This window comes from Paramisgurnus dabryanus, chromosome 4, assembly GCF_030506205.2.
Source record: "Paramisgurnus dabryanus chromosome 4, PD_genome_1.1, whole genome shotgun sequence".
NCBI classification, from domain to species: domain Eukaryota; kingdom Metazoa; phylum Chordata; class Actinopteri; order Cypriniformes; family Cobitidae; genus Paramisgurnus; species Paramisgurnus dabryanus.
In genome coordinates, this window is record NC_133340.1 from 26,276,907 (window position 1) to 26,290,892 (window position 13,986).

The window sequence follows — 13,986 nt, forward strand, 5'->3', positions numbered from 1 at the left end:
ATTTCAACATTTGTGTTTGAACCGTCACAAACACATCCTGTTTTCAGCAATTCGTCTTTTTCCGTTGGAAAAACTCGAGATTAATTTTACAGCTTGCATTTTACAGCATGTATGATGAATTTGCTAAATAAATATATTTTTATTTAATTTTATGGTTTGTTTATTTATTTAACACATCACAATACATACTGTATCTCATGCGAGCTCATTGTTGACATAGCAACAGATTATATAACATTGCAGGTATCAAATGAGCATCAACATTGTTTCTTTTTTCTTTTTTGGAAACTAAGCCACATGTGAGACAAGTTAAGGACAGTTTTATCATAAAAATATGAATGTATTTATATGAACATGTACAAACAATGAACAATATAGTTTTCAGCATTTATTCATATTTGTTAATGTTAGTTAATGTCAATACAGTTACTCATTTAAAGTTGCAATTTGTAAGATATTTGCAGTAAAATATCCAAAAACCACTAGGCCAGTGTTATATATTTTGTCCAACTGATTACTAGCAATATCTATAATGTTTTCAACTACTTGTAAATGGTGAGAAAATTGCCATTCAAAACATTGACACGGGGCAGTGCAGTCTCCTGTCAATGACGTTAATATCCACGTGACCCTTTGTTACCGCCTTTACTGACGTAAAAAGCACATGACAACATTGTTGTGTACAAATGCGGAAGTATGCGTTAGCGCCTGTCGGCTACGTGCTTGTTTATGGACTAAGATTACTCATTACCTTATCCGTCAACGTGATTTCTCAGCGTGGCCATCAGCGATTGAGTTAAAGACTACAAATCCCATAATTCCACGCTGCTTCAGAGCGTCATAAATAAACGTCATTTGTTGTTATTGCTGTTTTGCCGCCATCTAGTGGCGAATTCTACGTATTCCACCTTTAAATTCATGGTGTGTTAACTAAAGTGATTTCCCAGACAGAGATTACCTTAAGACAGGACTAGGCCTGAGTTTAATTTAGAAAATATAACTAGTTTTATCGCTATCCCCACTATCGACGAGTTAACTCGTCAATTTAGAGAAAACGCTTCCCCATCAATTACAAGAATTTCCGGCTTTCCGCAATAACGCTATTATCCACCAGTTAGTCTTCCGCAACTTATAAAACCCGGAAGTATCACCCCAGGGCAAACAGCTGTATGTTTGTCTAAGTTTTGAGGATCACTTTGCATCTGATCTCCATAAAAATCCTTCACAAAAATGGAATTATCTCAGCTATTTGCTCAAAATTTTGTGTTTTTGAAGAAACCTACCCATATTTGAGAGGTAATAAGAAGAGGACTAATGAAGGTAGTATGAAACGTTTTTCTTTTTTTTTGAAAACAGAGGTCTGTTCTTTCATTTGTTATATTGTATGTTTATATTTAATATATTTTAAGAAGAACATTTTCTGGAAGGCATTAAACTTTTGTGAAAATCATAAAAAATGCTGACGCTTGTTGGCAACTTTTTAAAAAAATGCTGGCGGGGAAAGGGTTAACAAACATGCCTTACTAAAAACATTACTCGCGCATTTTTAGGCAAACATATTTTAAGATATGTCACTGCAAGTTGTTTTCAGTTTGGACAGCATTTATTTGAATCTAGGACTAGTCTAATCCCTGTCCGGAAACCGCCCAACAGTGTTGGATTTTAAAAATGTATTAGTAAATGCTGGATTAACATGAACTAAGATGAATAAATGCTGTAGAGGTATTGTTTATTAAGAGTTTATGTTAGCTAATGCATTAACTTACTTTATTGTAAAGTGATACCAAATAATTAAACTTAAAACTGTTTGTTTTAATAAAAATCAACCCCTGGGACATACAGTAAACTACTGTAGATAATTAAAGGCTCAAATGCAAAAGGGGAATAATTACGCTAATATAATGCAAAACTTCCAAAAACATCCAATCCTATTTTTATCTCCATAACAAAATCTGAGATTTCCAGACATGGACATGGATTTTTTACGAATTATAAATATATAAGTGGAGCCTTGGACCCGGAAACAGTATTCCTTATGTCATGACTTAACAAGCCCATTCCAACAACAATGCCATAGAAGAACCATTTTTGGTTCATGAAATACCTTTTGACCCAAAGGTTTCTTTTTTACCTTTTAATAAACTTTTGTCAACATTTTGTGAAAGAGTTTAAATACAAAAAGAGCTTAGAAATAGAAAAAAAGAGACCCTAAAAGAGATGGAGCATTATATGTCTTGAACCCAAAGTCCTTCAGGCTCTGCATCTGGGCGACTCGTGGCGCAAGAGACAGCCCGCATGCATGTGTGCGATATTCCTAAATCTGTGCTTAGGCTTTTTCAAATCCCTCTTCATCCTTTAGCACATTGTAGCTTAATGCTATTGGGATATTAATTTGTAACACCGCATTAGCAGCATATGAAGAGGGGTGGGGTGTTTATACGCCGGATAATGACAAATCCAAAGGCGCCTGGTTTATTCCTGTCTGTTTGCTTTTAAGCGCTGCTGACTGTGAAAGCGGCCCGCCTCTGCTCGCTTTCGTGCTAGCATGTGCGCCGGGTGGCTTTCAAGATATTTCACGCCTCTTTGTGCAGAAAATTGTAACTACACCGTGGGAGGAGGAAAGCAGAGATGAATGACAGAGGAAGCAGCTTGCATTGTGACACGAGGTTAAGGACACAGCGTGAGCTCGTGAAGTTCACGCAAAGTCCTTTTCGAGGCGTTCGGCGGCCATTTTGTAAATGCCCCGGGCAACTATTTTTCAGTCATGCAAGTATGGCACCAAAATCTTGGTTTTGCTTGCCAAGGTTACTTGGATGAAGCAAGGATAAATTTTCCTTTCTGTTGTAAATCAGGGTAAAAAAGATATGAAATAATATAAAAGTTTAGAAATATGTAGCCAATCAGCAGTAAGGGGCGTGTCTAACCAACATCATTGCCTGGGTTGCGTATGCGTGGGGCGGGTCTATCAAAAGAGGTCCAGATTCTATTGGTGTAGGGGCGTGTTTGTTTAGGTGATTTCAAATGTCAACATTGGCTTTCAGAGATCATGCACCCCGCCTTTAATTCGCAAAAAAAAACATACGTTTGTACGCTCTCTTGAGGTGTTTTTTGATTTATGCGATAGAGTAAATGAAAATAATATGAGATGGAAATGAATAAATTCTGATGTAGAAGACATTAAACCCATGTGACTGACCATCTAGCTGTTTTTCTGCTGTCGTTGTCTTTACCATATATGGGCACGACGTTGTCCTAATGGCCTTCCTGCTAGTGCCTGCATCAAAAATGCTGCATTTATTTGTCTTTGCACAGCATTCAGTTTGGCAATTACAAGCTGCACTGCTTCTCGATATATAACGTGCCCAATAGTAACTTAATGCAGTCATGTCTCCATTTTCTAATCGTGCCTTGTTTTATTTACTGTTGGGTTATTAGGTTACCAATACCATGGTTTTTTACTCAAACAGCTTGATGAAAATGCACCTTTCGCATTTGTTTGTTTTTCTTTATTTGTGAATTTTACAAAGATTCCCTTCACGTTTAAATGGAAACCCCACTTCTTAGTACTTTCACTCTCTTAATAAAGGAATAGTCCCTCTTTTCCCTCATCTCATCATACTGCAATATGACAACTCCACTGTGGCAATGTGTCTTGGGAGAAACACTTCACCCAATGAGTGCGTATCCAAAGATAGAGAGTAAAAAACAAACCAAAAAGTGTGGTCGTGTGTGCATTGCACCTCAACTCATAGCTATTCCCCTATAGACTTGTAATGTGTATCCGTCTGGCACCGCACCATCTGTAGATAGTGAAGCCTTCTCATCTGCCACCGAGACCCGGCACAGCTCAGTGCAGAGGGCGAACAGATACAGAATTATGAGAGGATACTAAAATGTTCCCCTATGGTAAAACGACCTATGCCATATGAGTGAAGGTGGTCAATTTGGCACAGCCAGACTTTTTATAATAGACGCAAAGTGACCAGTTGCATTTATGTGATCTTTAAGGGTGGGTTTATCTGAAATAAATTGTACCACATTTATAGACTGTCAAAGTCCAGAGTAAACATAGACTTACACTAGCGAGAAGCTGACACATTTCTGCATGTCTATTTTAGCGCAGTGTCAAAATACAGTCTGTGATAAGTTTTAGGTACTTCTCGCAAAGTGAAGTAAACAAACTTATCAACCTTTGCCTTTTAAATCGCACTAATACTCCTTGGCACACTCTGGTTGGCACTGTAAAAAAAGATTTGTTTGCCCTAAAATTTTTAGTTCATTAAACTTAATTATATTAGTTGACTCAAAAAAGTTACGTAAAAATAGTTGTGTCAACTAATATTTTTAAGTTGAGTTGTACGGCAACCAGGAAACACCGGATACACCAACCACTTCGATGCAATTACGGTTCGGTTAATTTAGCGGTATTTTTTCTGCATCAACATAAAATTACAATAAGGCAAAAACGGAAAGGAGGAACTAAAAGACACATAAAAAACAAAATAAAGATAATTAAAAATAAATAAATAAACTTAGACATCAGGGTCTTTTAAAAGTTTAAAGTCCTTCAACAGGTTAAATAACCTAATTCCACTTTTCAATTTTCAGTCCTTCCTAGTTGCGGGCAAAAATCCTTGATCTTGCGGCACATTTTCTTAAAAAAAATGCGATGGAATATGCGGGATATTTATGCAATTTTATGCATTGGGAACTTGCCAAAATTGCGGGAACTTGCAAAAATTGCGAGAACTTGCAAAAATTGCGAGAACTTGCAAAAAGATTTATTTGCCTTAAAATTTTGAGTTCATTAAACTTAATTATATTAGTTCACTCAAAAAAGTTACATAAAAATTGTTGTGTCAACTAATATTTTTAAGTTGAATTGTACGGCAACCAGGAAACACCGGATACACCGACCACTTCGATGCAATTACAGTTCGGTTAATTTAGTGGTATTTTTTTTCATTAACATAATTGCATAAATTACAATAAGGCAAAAACATATTATAAATTACCACAACAGTCTCAAGAAAACAAAGGACAGGTTTAAGAAAGGAGGAACTAAAAGACACATAAAAAACAAAATAAAAATAATTAAAAACAAATAAATAAACTTAGACATCAGGGTCTTTTAAAAGTTTAAAGTCTTTCAACAGGTTAAATAACCTAATTCCACTTTTTAATTTTCAATCCTTCCAGAAAAATTTGTTTTTTTGTGATTGTTGCGGGCAAAAATCCTTGATCTTGCGGCACGCTTTCTTAAAAAAATGTATGCAATTTTATGCATTGGGAACTTGCCAAAATTGCGGTAACTTGCCAAAATTGCGGGAACTTGCAAAAACCGCGGGAACTTGCAAAAACCGCGGGAACTTGCAAAAACCGCGGGAACTTGCAAAAAACCGCGGGAACTTGCAAAAACCGCGGGAACTTGCAAAAACCGCGAGAACTTGCTAAAACTGCGGGAACTTGCAAAAACCGCGGGAACTTGCAAAAACCGCGGGAACTTGCAAAAACCGCGGGAACTTGCAAAAACCGCGGGAACTTGCAAAAACCGCGGGAACTTGCAAAAACCGCGGGAACTTGCAAAAACTGCGGGAACTTGCAAAAACTGCGGGAACTTGCAAAAACTGCGAGAACTTGCAAAAACTGCGAGAACTTGCAAAAACTGCGAGAACTTGCAAAAACTGCGAGAACTTGCAAAAACTGCGAGAACTTGCAAAAACTACACTGTTAACGATTTCCCTGTATTTTTACAGTACGGTACTGGCAGCACGGTTGCCAGTAAGTTACTGTATTTTGGTTTTACAGTACTGTACTGTAATGCCATTTTACAGTACACAAACTAGTACTGTATAGTTACAAAGCAGTACTGTACTGTAATTTTACAATATTTTATTACAGTAGTCTATTTTTACAGTAATTTACTGTAATGTCTATTTTGACCCATAAATACTATTTATTACTTATTACAGTTAATACAATAATATTATATATAATAGCTAGATATTTAGGTTTAAATCTATAGTTATTAATATGGTAAAAATGCTACATTAAAACATAATGAATTAAAAGGCAATCCAAGCAATGTATGTATCAAAATTTTATTTAAAAAAAATATTTAATTGAAACAAAACATATTTAAAACAAGATTTTAAACAATAATAAACATATAAACAAGTTAAATAAAATAAAATCAACAAGTATAAACAAGTTTGGAGACCCCTGCTGTAACATATTTAACTCTGGCAAATAGAACACTGTTCCATAGTTTGAAGTTTTCAGTTTAAAGTCCATCATCGACTAAAAGGTAACATTTCACTGTGGTAAAAAGAACACTGGCCCATAGTTTTAAATATTCTACTTGAATTTCATTGAACACTAAAAATAAAGTAAAAATTAAACTGTGGCAGACAGACCACAGTGGCCTTTACTTTGAAGTCGTCCATTCGAACTCAATCAGGGACTGCATGAAGCTGTTCACATGGGGGTTAATGGACACAGCTTTTCTCTGCACCAAGTTCCTTGTCTTTTTGCTTGCTCCTTGTCTGGATGTGCACTTTTTCCCATCTTTGGAATTAATTCTATCCAGAAACCTGTTAGAAATATCATAAACATTAAGTCAACAAATATAAGATAGAAAAAGATTTTTAAAAAACTAAACTCAGCCTTGAATTTACTCCTATTCTGAAACCTTTTGCTCTTATTCTACTGTTCCACACCTAATTACATTAAAATACAGAAGATTCACTTACCGCTGAACAAACTCTTTCCTCAATGGACAGCATCCACATGGATCATGTCATGATTGAATGTCCTGAACAGAAAGTACAATTGTTACTGATTTGGACACAACTTTTTATTCTGAAAACAAAATCTTTTGTCAATAAAGTCCAGGGACACCTCTGCTAAATAAATACAATTATTAAATTACATTTCTTATAACCAAAGTCTGAATATTTCTGTTTGTATATTTCTACATGGCAAACTAAGACAATTGTGTACATGTTGTGTATGGTCGTGTTACAGTGTTGTGTGTGAATGAGTGAATGAGTGTATACATGGGTATTTAAAGAAACTGTAGTGGTAAAGTGCAAACTTACCGAACATAATGTGCTTGGTGTGTGTCTGGTATCACCCGTTGTGCCTCCACATCTGCCTTAACTCCTGAAAAGTGCAATGACACTCAGGTAAACTACAAATAAAAAGTCAGCCAAAAAATACATGACTTGTAACTGTACATCATGTACTTGCCTGGTGCCTTTAAAGATGATCCATCTTACCCAATCCGACTTACAAGCAATGGTAAGACTGTAAAAAATACAAATGTTACAAAATCTGTTAGCCATAGAAATAAGTAGACATTGTGAAGGAAATGGTAAAAAAAATTTAGTAACACTTTACTACAATAGTTTATTCCTTAACATTTGGTAATGCCTTAGCTAATATGAACTTACAATGAACAATATATTTTACAACATTAATAATATTTGATAATGTTCATTGTGCAGAGACAAAGTGATTGATTTAAAAATTTATTAAGTGTTTAAATCTAATATCATGCTATGCTAACAAATAAAACCTTTCTGTAAGTGTTTAGTCAGTTGTAAAACAAATATATATATATATTAGTTGTTATATTATATATTACATATAAATATCTAAATAAGTCTTTTTTTATTATTATTCTATAACATCTTGTCTACAGAAAATCTCTGAAAATGTCTCGTTTAGTGCAGAAAATAGCGATTTATAGTGACAAGGTAAAAAGACTGCCCCTAATGTTTAACCCGGACCGGCTGCGGTGTAACACGCTATTTCACGCAAAGTTTTTTAACTAAGTTAGTAGCTAGCTGGCTGCTCACTTTAAAGATAAACATGATCGCCTAAATCTGAGCAATCCTGGTGATGCCAGTTTCCTACACGATGTTATAATGGACTATTTTACATCCAGAGATGAAGGATCAGATGACAGAGACGAGAAGACAAAGGTACGTAAATGCGGAGCCCATTCTCTTTTCGTGCATTGATTTGATGCGTTTTGGAAACTTATATATACTGCATGTAATGCATCTGAAGTGGTGGAAACAATATGCCATAAAAATGTATTGGACAACTTACTGGGCGTGTAAAACGCTTAAGAGAAGATATTCTCTGCTTTTGCTGATATAAGTTACCGTAATATAATAACAACAACAATAAGCGCGGCAATCCCTTTCGTTCATCTGATATTAAGATGAGCCCAGGTCTGAATGATATTTGGTCGAAGTTAAAGCTGCGATGAGTTCGATGCATGTATCCAGTTAAATATGAGGTTTCTTGTTTTCACTTCTGTGGAGGAGTTCGGTAACTTACTACAGTATGCTGTGTACGGTCCTGACTGTTTACAACCACGAGTCAGCCTTGCCAAACAGTCGAACTTAATACTTTTCTCTGACGCTAACTGAACGGATGAAACGCCGAGATAAACGACCATTATGCTGGGACCGCAAGATCGCGCTGGCGGGTGGTCTTTGTCCATTTCGTTAAAAATAGTTTCATTGTCACCACACTTTCAACACAATATAAACTCACCAAAACCCTCATAATTTAGTTAAAACAATCCTATATTCATTAATAAAGGTGTAAAGCGAGTAAAAGCAGCGGTAGACATCTGTGTGTAACGTTAGCTTACTTTCTGAGGGAGATTGAAATTTTGTTGGCGACCGTTTTTCTCTCTCATTGCACGTTTAAAACAATATTGTGACAAACTATTGACAACATTCTTAAACTAAAAATTAAGTTTTCATGAAACAGAAATATTTCAAACTTACCGAACTGCCAGAAATCAATCGTCCTCCTTCAGCTGCAGCCAGGAGTTGTGCTCTCCCTCCCTCTGTGTGATTTGACGTTGGCGCACTTTCTCTGATTATTGCAAGTACACCTGGCACATTACAGCAATGGCTACAGCAAGGTTACATCAAGACCAAAAGATACTGTAAAATTTTCCCGCTCAAACAAATTTACCCAGAATGCATTATGAACTGCAGTACTGTACTGTAATGTACACATACAGTATAGTACTGTGGATTTTTACAGTAATGTACTGCTAAATCTACAGCGACATCTAACAGTGTATTTGTACCTTTTGCAGCTTTTCAATGATGTTCACGTTACATAAGTACGTCACTTCATAACGTTCCGCTTTGGCGGAAATGCGTAGATGGACGTTACATCAAGGAATTGGAATGTGGAGCGTGTCAAAATAAAGGTACCTCATATCAATATTTTATGTGTCGCATCGATGCATCATATCATTAGAAATATAATCGATCTTTCGATCCACATCAATGCATTGTTACACCCTCTACAATGCCTTCAAGTTCTTCAAGATGCTACGAATTTGGACTATCTGAATCGTGTCTTTCCTTATAATCTCACAAATGTTTTTATGAACCTATAATGCACCTTGGACCTTTTCACGGTGCTTTCTATTACCTCCAGCTGACAGGAATATCTGCCATTTTAAAATGCCTATGTGCACATTTAGATCGTAGAGTTACCACATTAACTGAATAATTATTTCTCTATAATTTAGGTCTTGACTCAAAATGATACCGTCTGGCCATGGTGCATGTTAAATTATCTGATCAATGATTTTGATAATTCCCTCATTAGCTGTATTAACATCAGCCTTTTGTTCATTAGATTATGGTGATGGATCTCACCTCCTCTAACCGCACCAGGAAAGTCACATTGCTTCCCAAGTTGGCTGTGAGTTTGTCATCACGGGTTTCCAGGACCAATCCTCGCGGTGGACGGTTGGGACACTGCTGCTTTCGTGCTGTATATAAGTCCTTCACGCCTTTCGTGCAGTTATTCGCAACCACTTTACGATACCTGGATATACATGCAGATAAACACACCCGGGATGTTTTTACAGTTATATAAGAGATGAGCACAAAATAATTAATGCTACTAAATTAATTAATCCAGAAACTTGGATATGACATGGTTTACCCACCCTGCTGGATTGATTTTTATTTTTTTTTTTAAATCACATTTTGTTTGTGGTAAAATTTGTGGATATTGCTTAAAACGTGTGCCAACTTTTGGTAATTTGCAAATGAAAATCTGTGCCCTTTGTTCTATGCAAGTTGGCACGTTTGGTCTGAATAGCAATGTTTGTAAATGCTGTTGGGTTTAAATTAAGTCTTTCAATTAAATACTGTTTTCTGTCTATCGAGGTCTCTTTGCATAGACTGTCTGTTTTGAAAGCTGTCCAACAGACAAACTTCAGACAGTACAAAAACACTCATTATCAATTCCGCTCGTGTCAGCTCAACACCAGAATGAGTTTAAATCATGGCTAACTTCATCATAAAATATCCGCTTTCCTTAAAAGTTAATCTGTTTATATTGCCATACAAAACAAGTAATGCTCTACATTTTATCTCAACGGAAATCTTACCAAATACATGATTATGAGGCTAGTGTGTAAGATATGTTGGCTTTTATTTGTTTTCATTTCGAATCCATAACACGTGCCCATAAATGTTTCTTACCCTGTGCTGTTGAGGTAGTTTTGACCTTGGCTGCAGCTTCGAGACACAGTGGAGGGGTTGAACCAAAACGCTGGTTGGCAGTTTCCATCACCTCTTTTCTCGAAACCGTAATCGCTATAAATTACAGACACAAAATATGTGATGTTAAATAAACAAGGTTAAATGAGTGGTACGCAATTAACCGTCACATCCCCATAAGGCAAAAAATATATATTTCTCTGGGCAAAAATATTTATAAAATATATGCTAAATACATTTTGTAGAAAGTAAAGCTCAATTCACATTTAAAAAAATATGAAATATTAACATATATTTCAAAATGTATTTCAGGGGCAACAACTGAATTTTACAACTCATACGGCAAAAAATTTTTTTTATAAATGTTTGTAAAGATTATGTATGAAATCTAAAAGTAAATTAAATACACTTTATTTTGTATACAGGTTTGTAACATACAAAGTTTTTCTTACAAATTCCAATGCAACATGAATAAAAATACTTTAAAATCTATTTCAAAATAAACAAAAATTGTCTACAAATATACTGGTGAAAAATACAATATATTTTTTCTGGCTTTTTATTTTGAAATATATTTAAAATTATATATAAATTATTTAAAAAATATATTTTAAATATTTAAAAATATATATTTTTTGCCATATGGGTTTACATCTCAAGTTTATATATGAATAACAAGTTATCCTGCGACTTAGCAGATAGCAGATGTGTTAACCAAAAAAGCAGACACATTTCAGTGTAAAGCATTTGTGAAACAGTTCAGACATAAAAAGTAACATTGACGAGAATGCCATGTATGAAAAACACAAACAAATGGGACCACCAGTTATAAGTCGCACGGGTATATTTGTAGCAATAGCCTAAAATACATTGGATGGGTCAAAATTATTGATTTTATACCAAAAATCATTAGGATATTAAGAATTTTAAATATTAAAATATTACATGAAGATATTTTTATAAATTTCCTACCATAAATATATATATATATATATATATATATATATATATATAAATTATTTATCATTAGTAATTTGTGTTTAGTAACTTTAAAGGCAATTTTCTCAATATTAATTTTTTTTGCACCTTGATTCCAGATTTTCAAATATTGTCCTATCAAAACAAACCATAGATCACCGAAAAAAAAAAATTGACCCTTATGATTGGTTTTGTGGTCCAGGGTCAATTTTGCTTTTGTGTTTTGAGCAGTGGTACATACTGTGATGTAGGTTTAGATCTGGTTGGCAACACTTTTTGATTCGCCGTCCACATGATCTCCTGTCCAATTGTTTTCTTTAAATGCCGTTCTTTTAAATTCTCCTATATATCCCTTCACTGATGCACAGCAACTTATCTTGTATTCAAGCACGTTCCCCTTTTATGCCCCGGAGACACTGAGTTATATTAATTCCCTCATGACAAACGTCTCTTCCATTCAGAGCTGTAAGCTGTGGCGTATATCCTCAAAGTCTTACATTCCCTCTCCTCCGAAAGGACCCGAAACCCGCAGAAGTGAATGTCTGGTCGAATATCACCACCGACTTTGATTTATCAATTAATTACTCGATCCACGACTGAACCCAGCAGACCGCACAGTCCCTTATGGCACCTAGAAGCTTCTGTTTTCCAACAGACATTTAGGTTTTTAATTATGTGCCGTTCCAATCCATTTCTCAGATAAGACTCAAGCTTTATAGGACATTTGCGTTGTACATATCAGATTATTCACATGTGTGTGTATAAAGGCTCAGTTCATGAAGAAACACAATGTAAAACGTGAACGTTGGATCTACTTAAAAAAATACGTCAATTGGTAACACCTAAAAATTTGAGCTTTATTAACTTAAATTATTGTTTTAGTTAATCCAACTTTTTGTTTACCTATATTACATGATTTACTACATTTAATATCCTTTATAAAGCTTGGCTGCAGGTAGTATTGTATGGTCGTTTATGACCCCAGTTTTTTGTGATACTGACAGGTCCTATCTTTTGATAGTCTTCATCTTGAATAAATTTGCGAGACATATTTCTAAACCAATCAAAGTTACACTCTAAAAAATGCTGGGTTGTTTTTAACCCAGGGCTGGGTCACTATTGGACAGAACACACTGCCGGGTTAAAATTAACCAACTGCTGGGTTATTTTAACCCAACTGCTGGGTTGTTTCAACATGGATGATTGACAATAACCCAGCAATTGGGTTAAAACAACCCATCATTTGGGTCATTTTAACCCGGCAGTGTGTTCTGTCCAATAGTGACCCAGCCCTGGGTTAAAAACAACCCAGCATTTTTTTAGAGTAGATGAGCTTTCAATATCACAGCTATTAGATTGACACATTTCATTTTACAGTATAATTATGGCGCATATCAATGAACCATCTTCTTTAGCATTCATGAAAACAAATTAAAAAGCTAATAGAGAAAATGTATCAATAAAGTAAATCAGGACACTAAATGCTAAATTATGTAACACTGTGTCAGATTTAACTTGCCAATGAATAAATAAAAACAAACTATCATAGAGACTAATGCACTTGAATTACACCGTTGTACTTTAACCTGTCAGAAAGATTTAATCGAGAAAGAAAAACCAAAAAACGTTTTGAGGCTTTGCTGTATGCCATCAATTAAAGATAAAAAGCAGGTAAAATTTGCATGCAAATTAAATACGTTCAGTTGCTTGTTTGTCTCCGTATCGTTGCAGATTTTGCTGGTAGAAATCACATAAAAAAGCAATTACATAAAAGAAATGGCAATAACTTGTGCATAATCGGTCTGTAATTACCCTGCAACGAATTTTGTATAAATGTGCAAAAATGTTGTCCTAAATTATATAATTACTCACCTGGCAAAACTGATCCTAAACACAGACTTTAATGAAAGGCATATGCAGGCTTTACGAATTTACCATCAACTTGCAATTAAGACAACACTTGAAGGATGACACATTTAACAAAGCTTAACATCTGTGATCCAGTCTTTGAAAATCCATCTAAAGTTGTTTGTTTGTCTACATAAAAATGTGAAATGAACATTATGTAAGGAATAATTGACGATGGGCCGTTGAATTATTAAGAAAAGAATGCACACCCGAGGTGGTGATGCGGTCAGGACTTTGCAATTACTTATCAATAACCAATCTTTACAATATTAGTAGACTGTCTACTAAATATCTATTAACACTTTATTGTGATGATCCTTCAACAGACATTCAACTGTCTATAAGTATCTTTGCAGGTGAATGTCAAACTTATTCCACTAACCCTAACCTCTTCCCTAACTCTTACAGTCTACAAGTTAAGGCTGTCATGATTTCGATTTTAAATTGAAATCGATCAAAATTAAGTCACAACCTTGAACTCCGAATTAAAAAATGGAATCGTCGATGCTGCCACGCCACCATGTCACGTCCGGTCGGCTTG

The 13,986-nt window shown here is 35.1% G+C and overlaps 1 protein-coding gene and 1 long non-coding RNA gene across 2 annotated transcripts in view; both read right to left on the reverse strand.

Annotated features, from left to right (window-relative positions):
• sorcs3a (sortilin related VPS10 domain containing receptor 3a) overlaps window positions 1-13,986 on the reverse strand; it is a 184,588-nt gene that overhangs the window by 25,131 nt on the left and 145,471 nt on the right. Inside the window, exons 16-17 of the mRNA XM_065295394.2 lie at window positions 10,542-10,655; window positions 9,705-9,876 (exon numbers count right to left, since the gene is read on the reverse strand). Coding sequence (XP_065151466.2) covers window positions 9,705-9,876; window positions 10,542-10,655 — 286 coding nt within the window. The remainder of the gene's footprint in view (window positions 1-9,704; window positions 9,877-10,541; window positions 10,656-13,986) is intronic.
• LOC141282033 (uncharacterized) lies at window positions 6,196-9,110 on the reverse strand. The gene is made up of 5 exons (XR_012336549.1): window positions 8,811-9,110; window positions 7,252-7,308; window positions 7,101-7,164; window positions 6,753-6,814; window positions 6,196-6,593 (listed from the first exon to the last, which is right to left on the reverse strand). It is a non-coding gene; the product is annotated as an uncharacterized lncRNA (long non-coding RNA).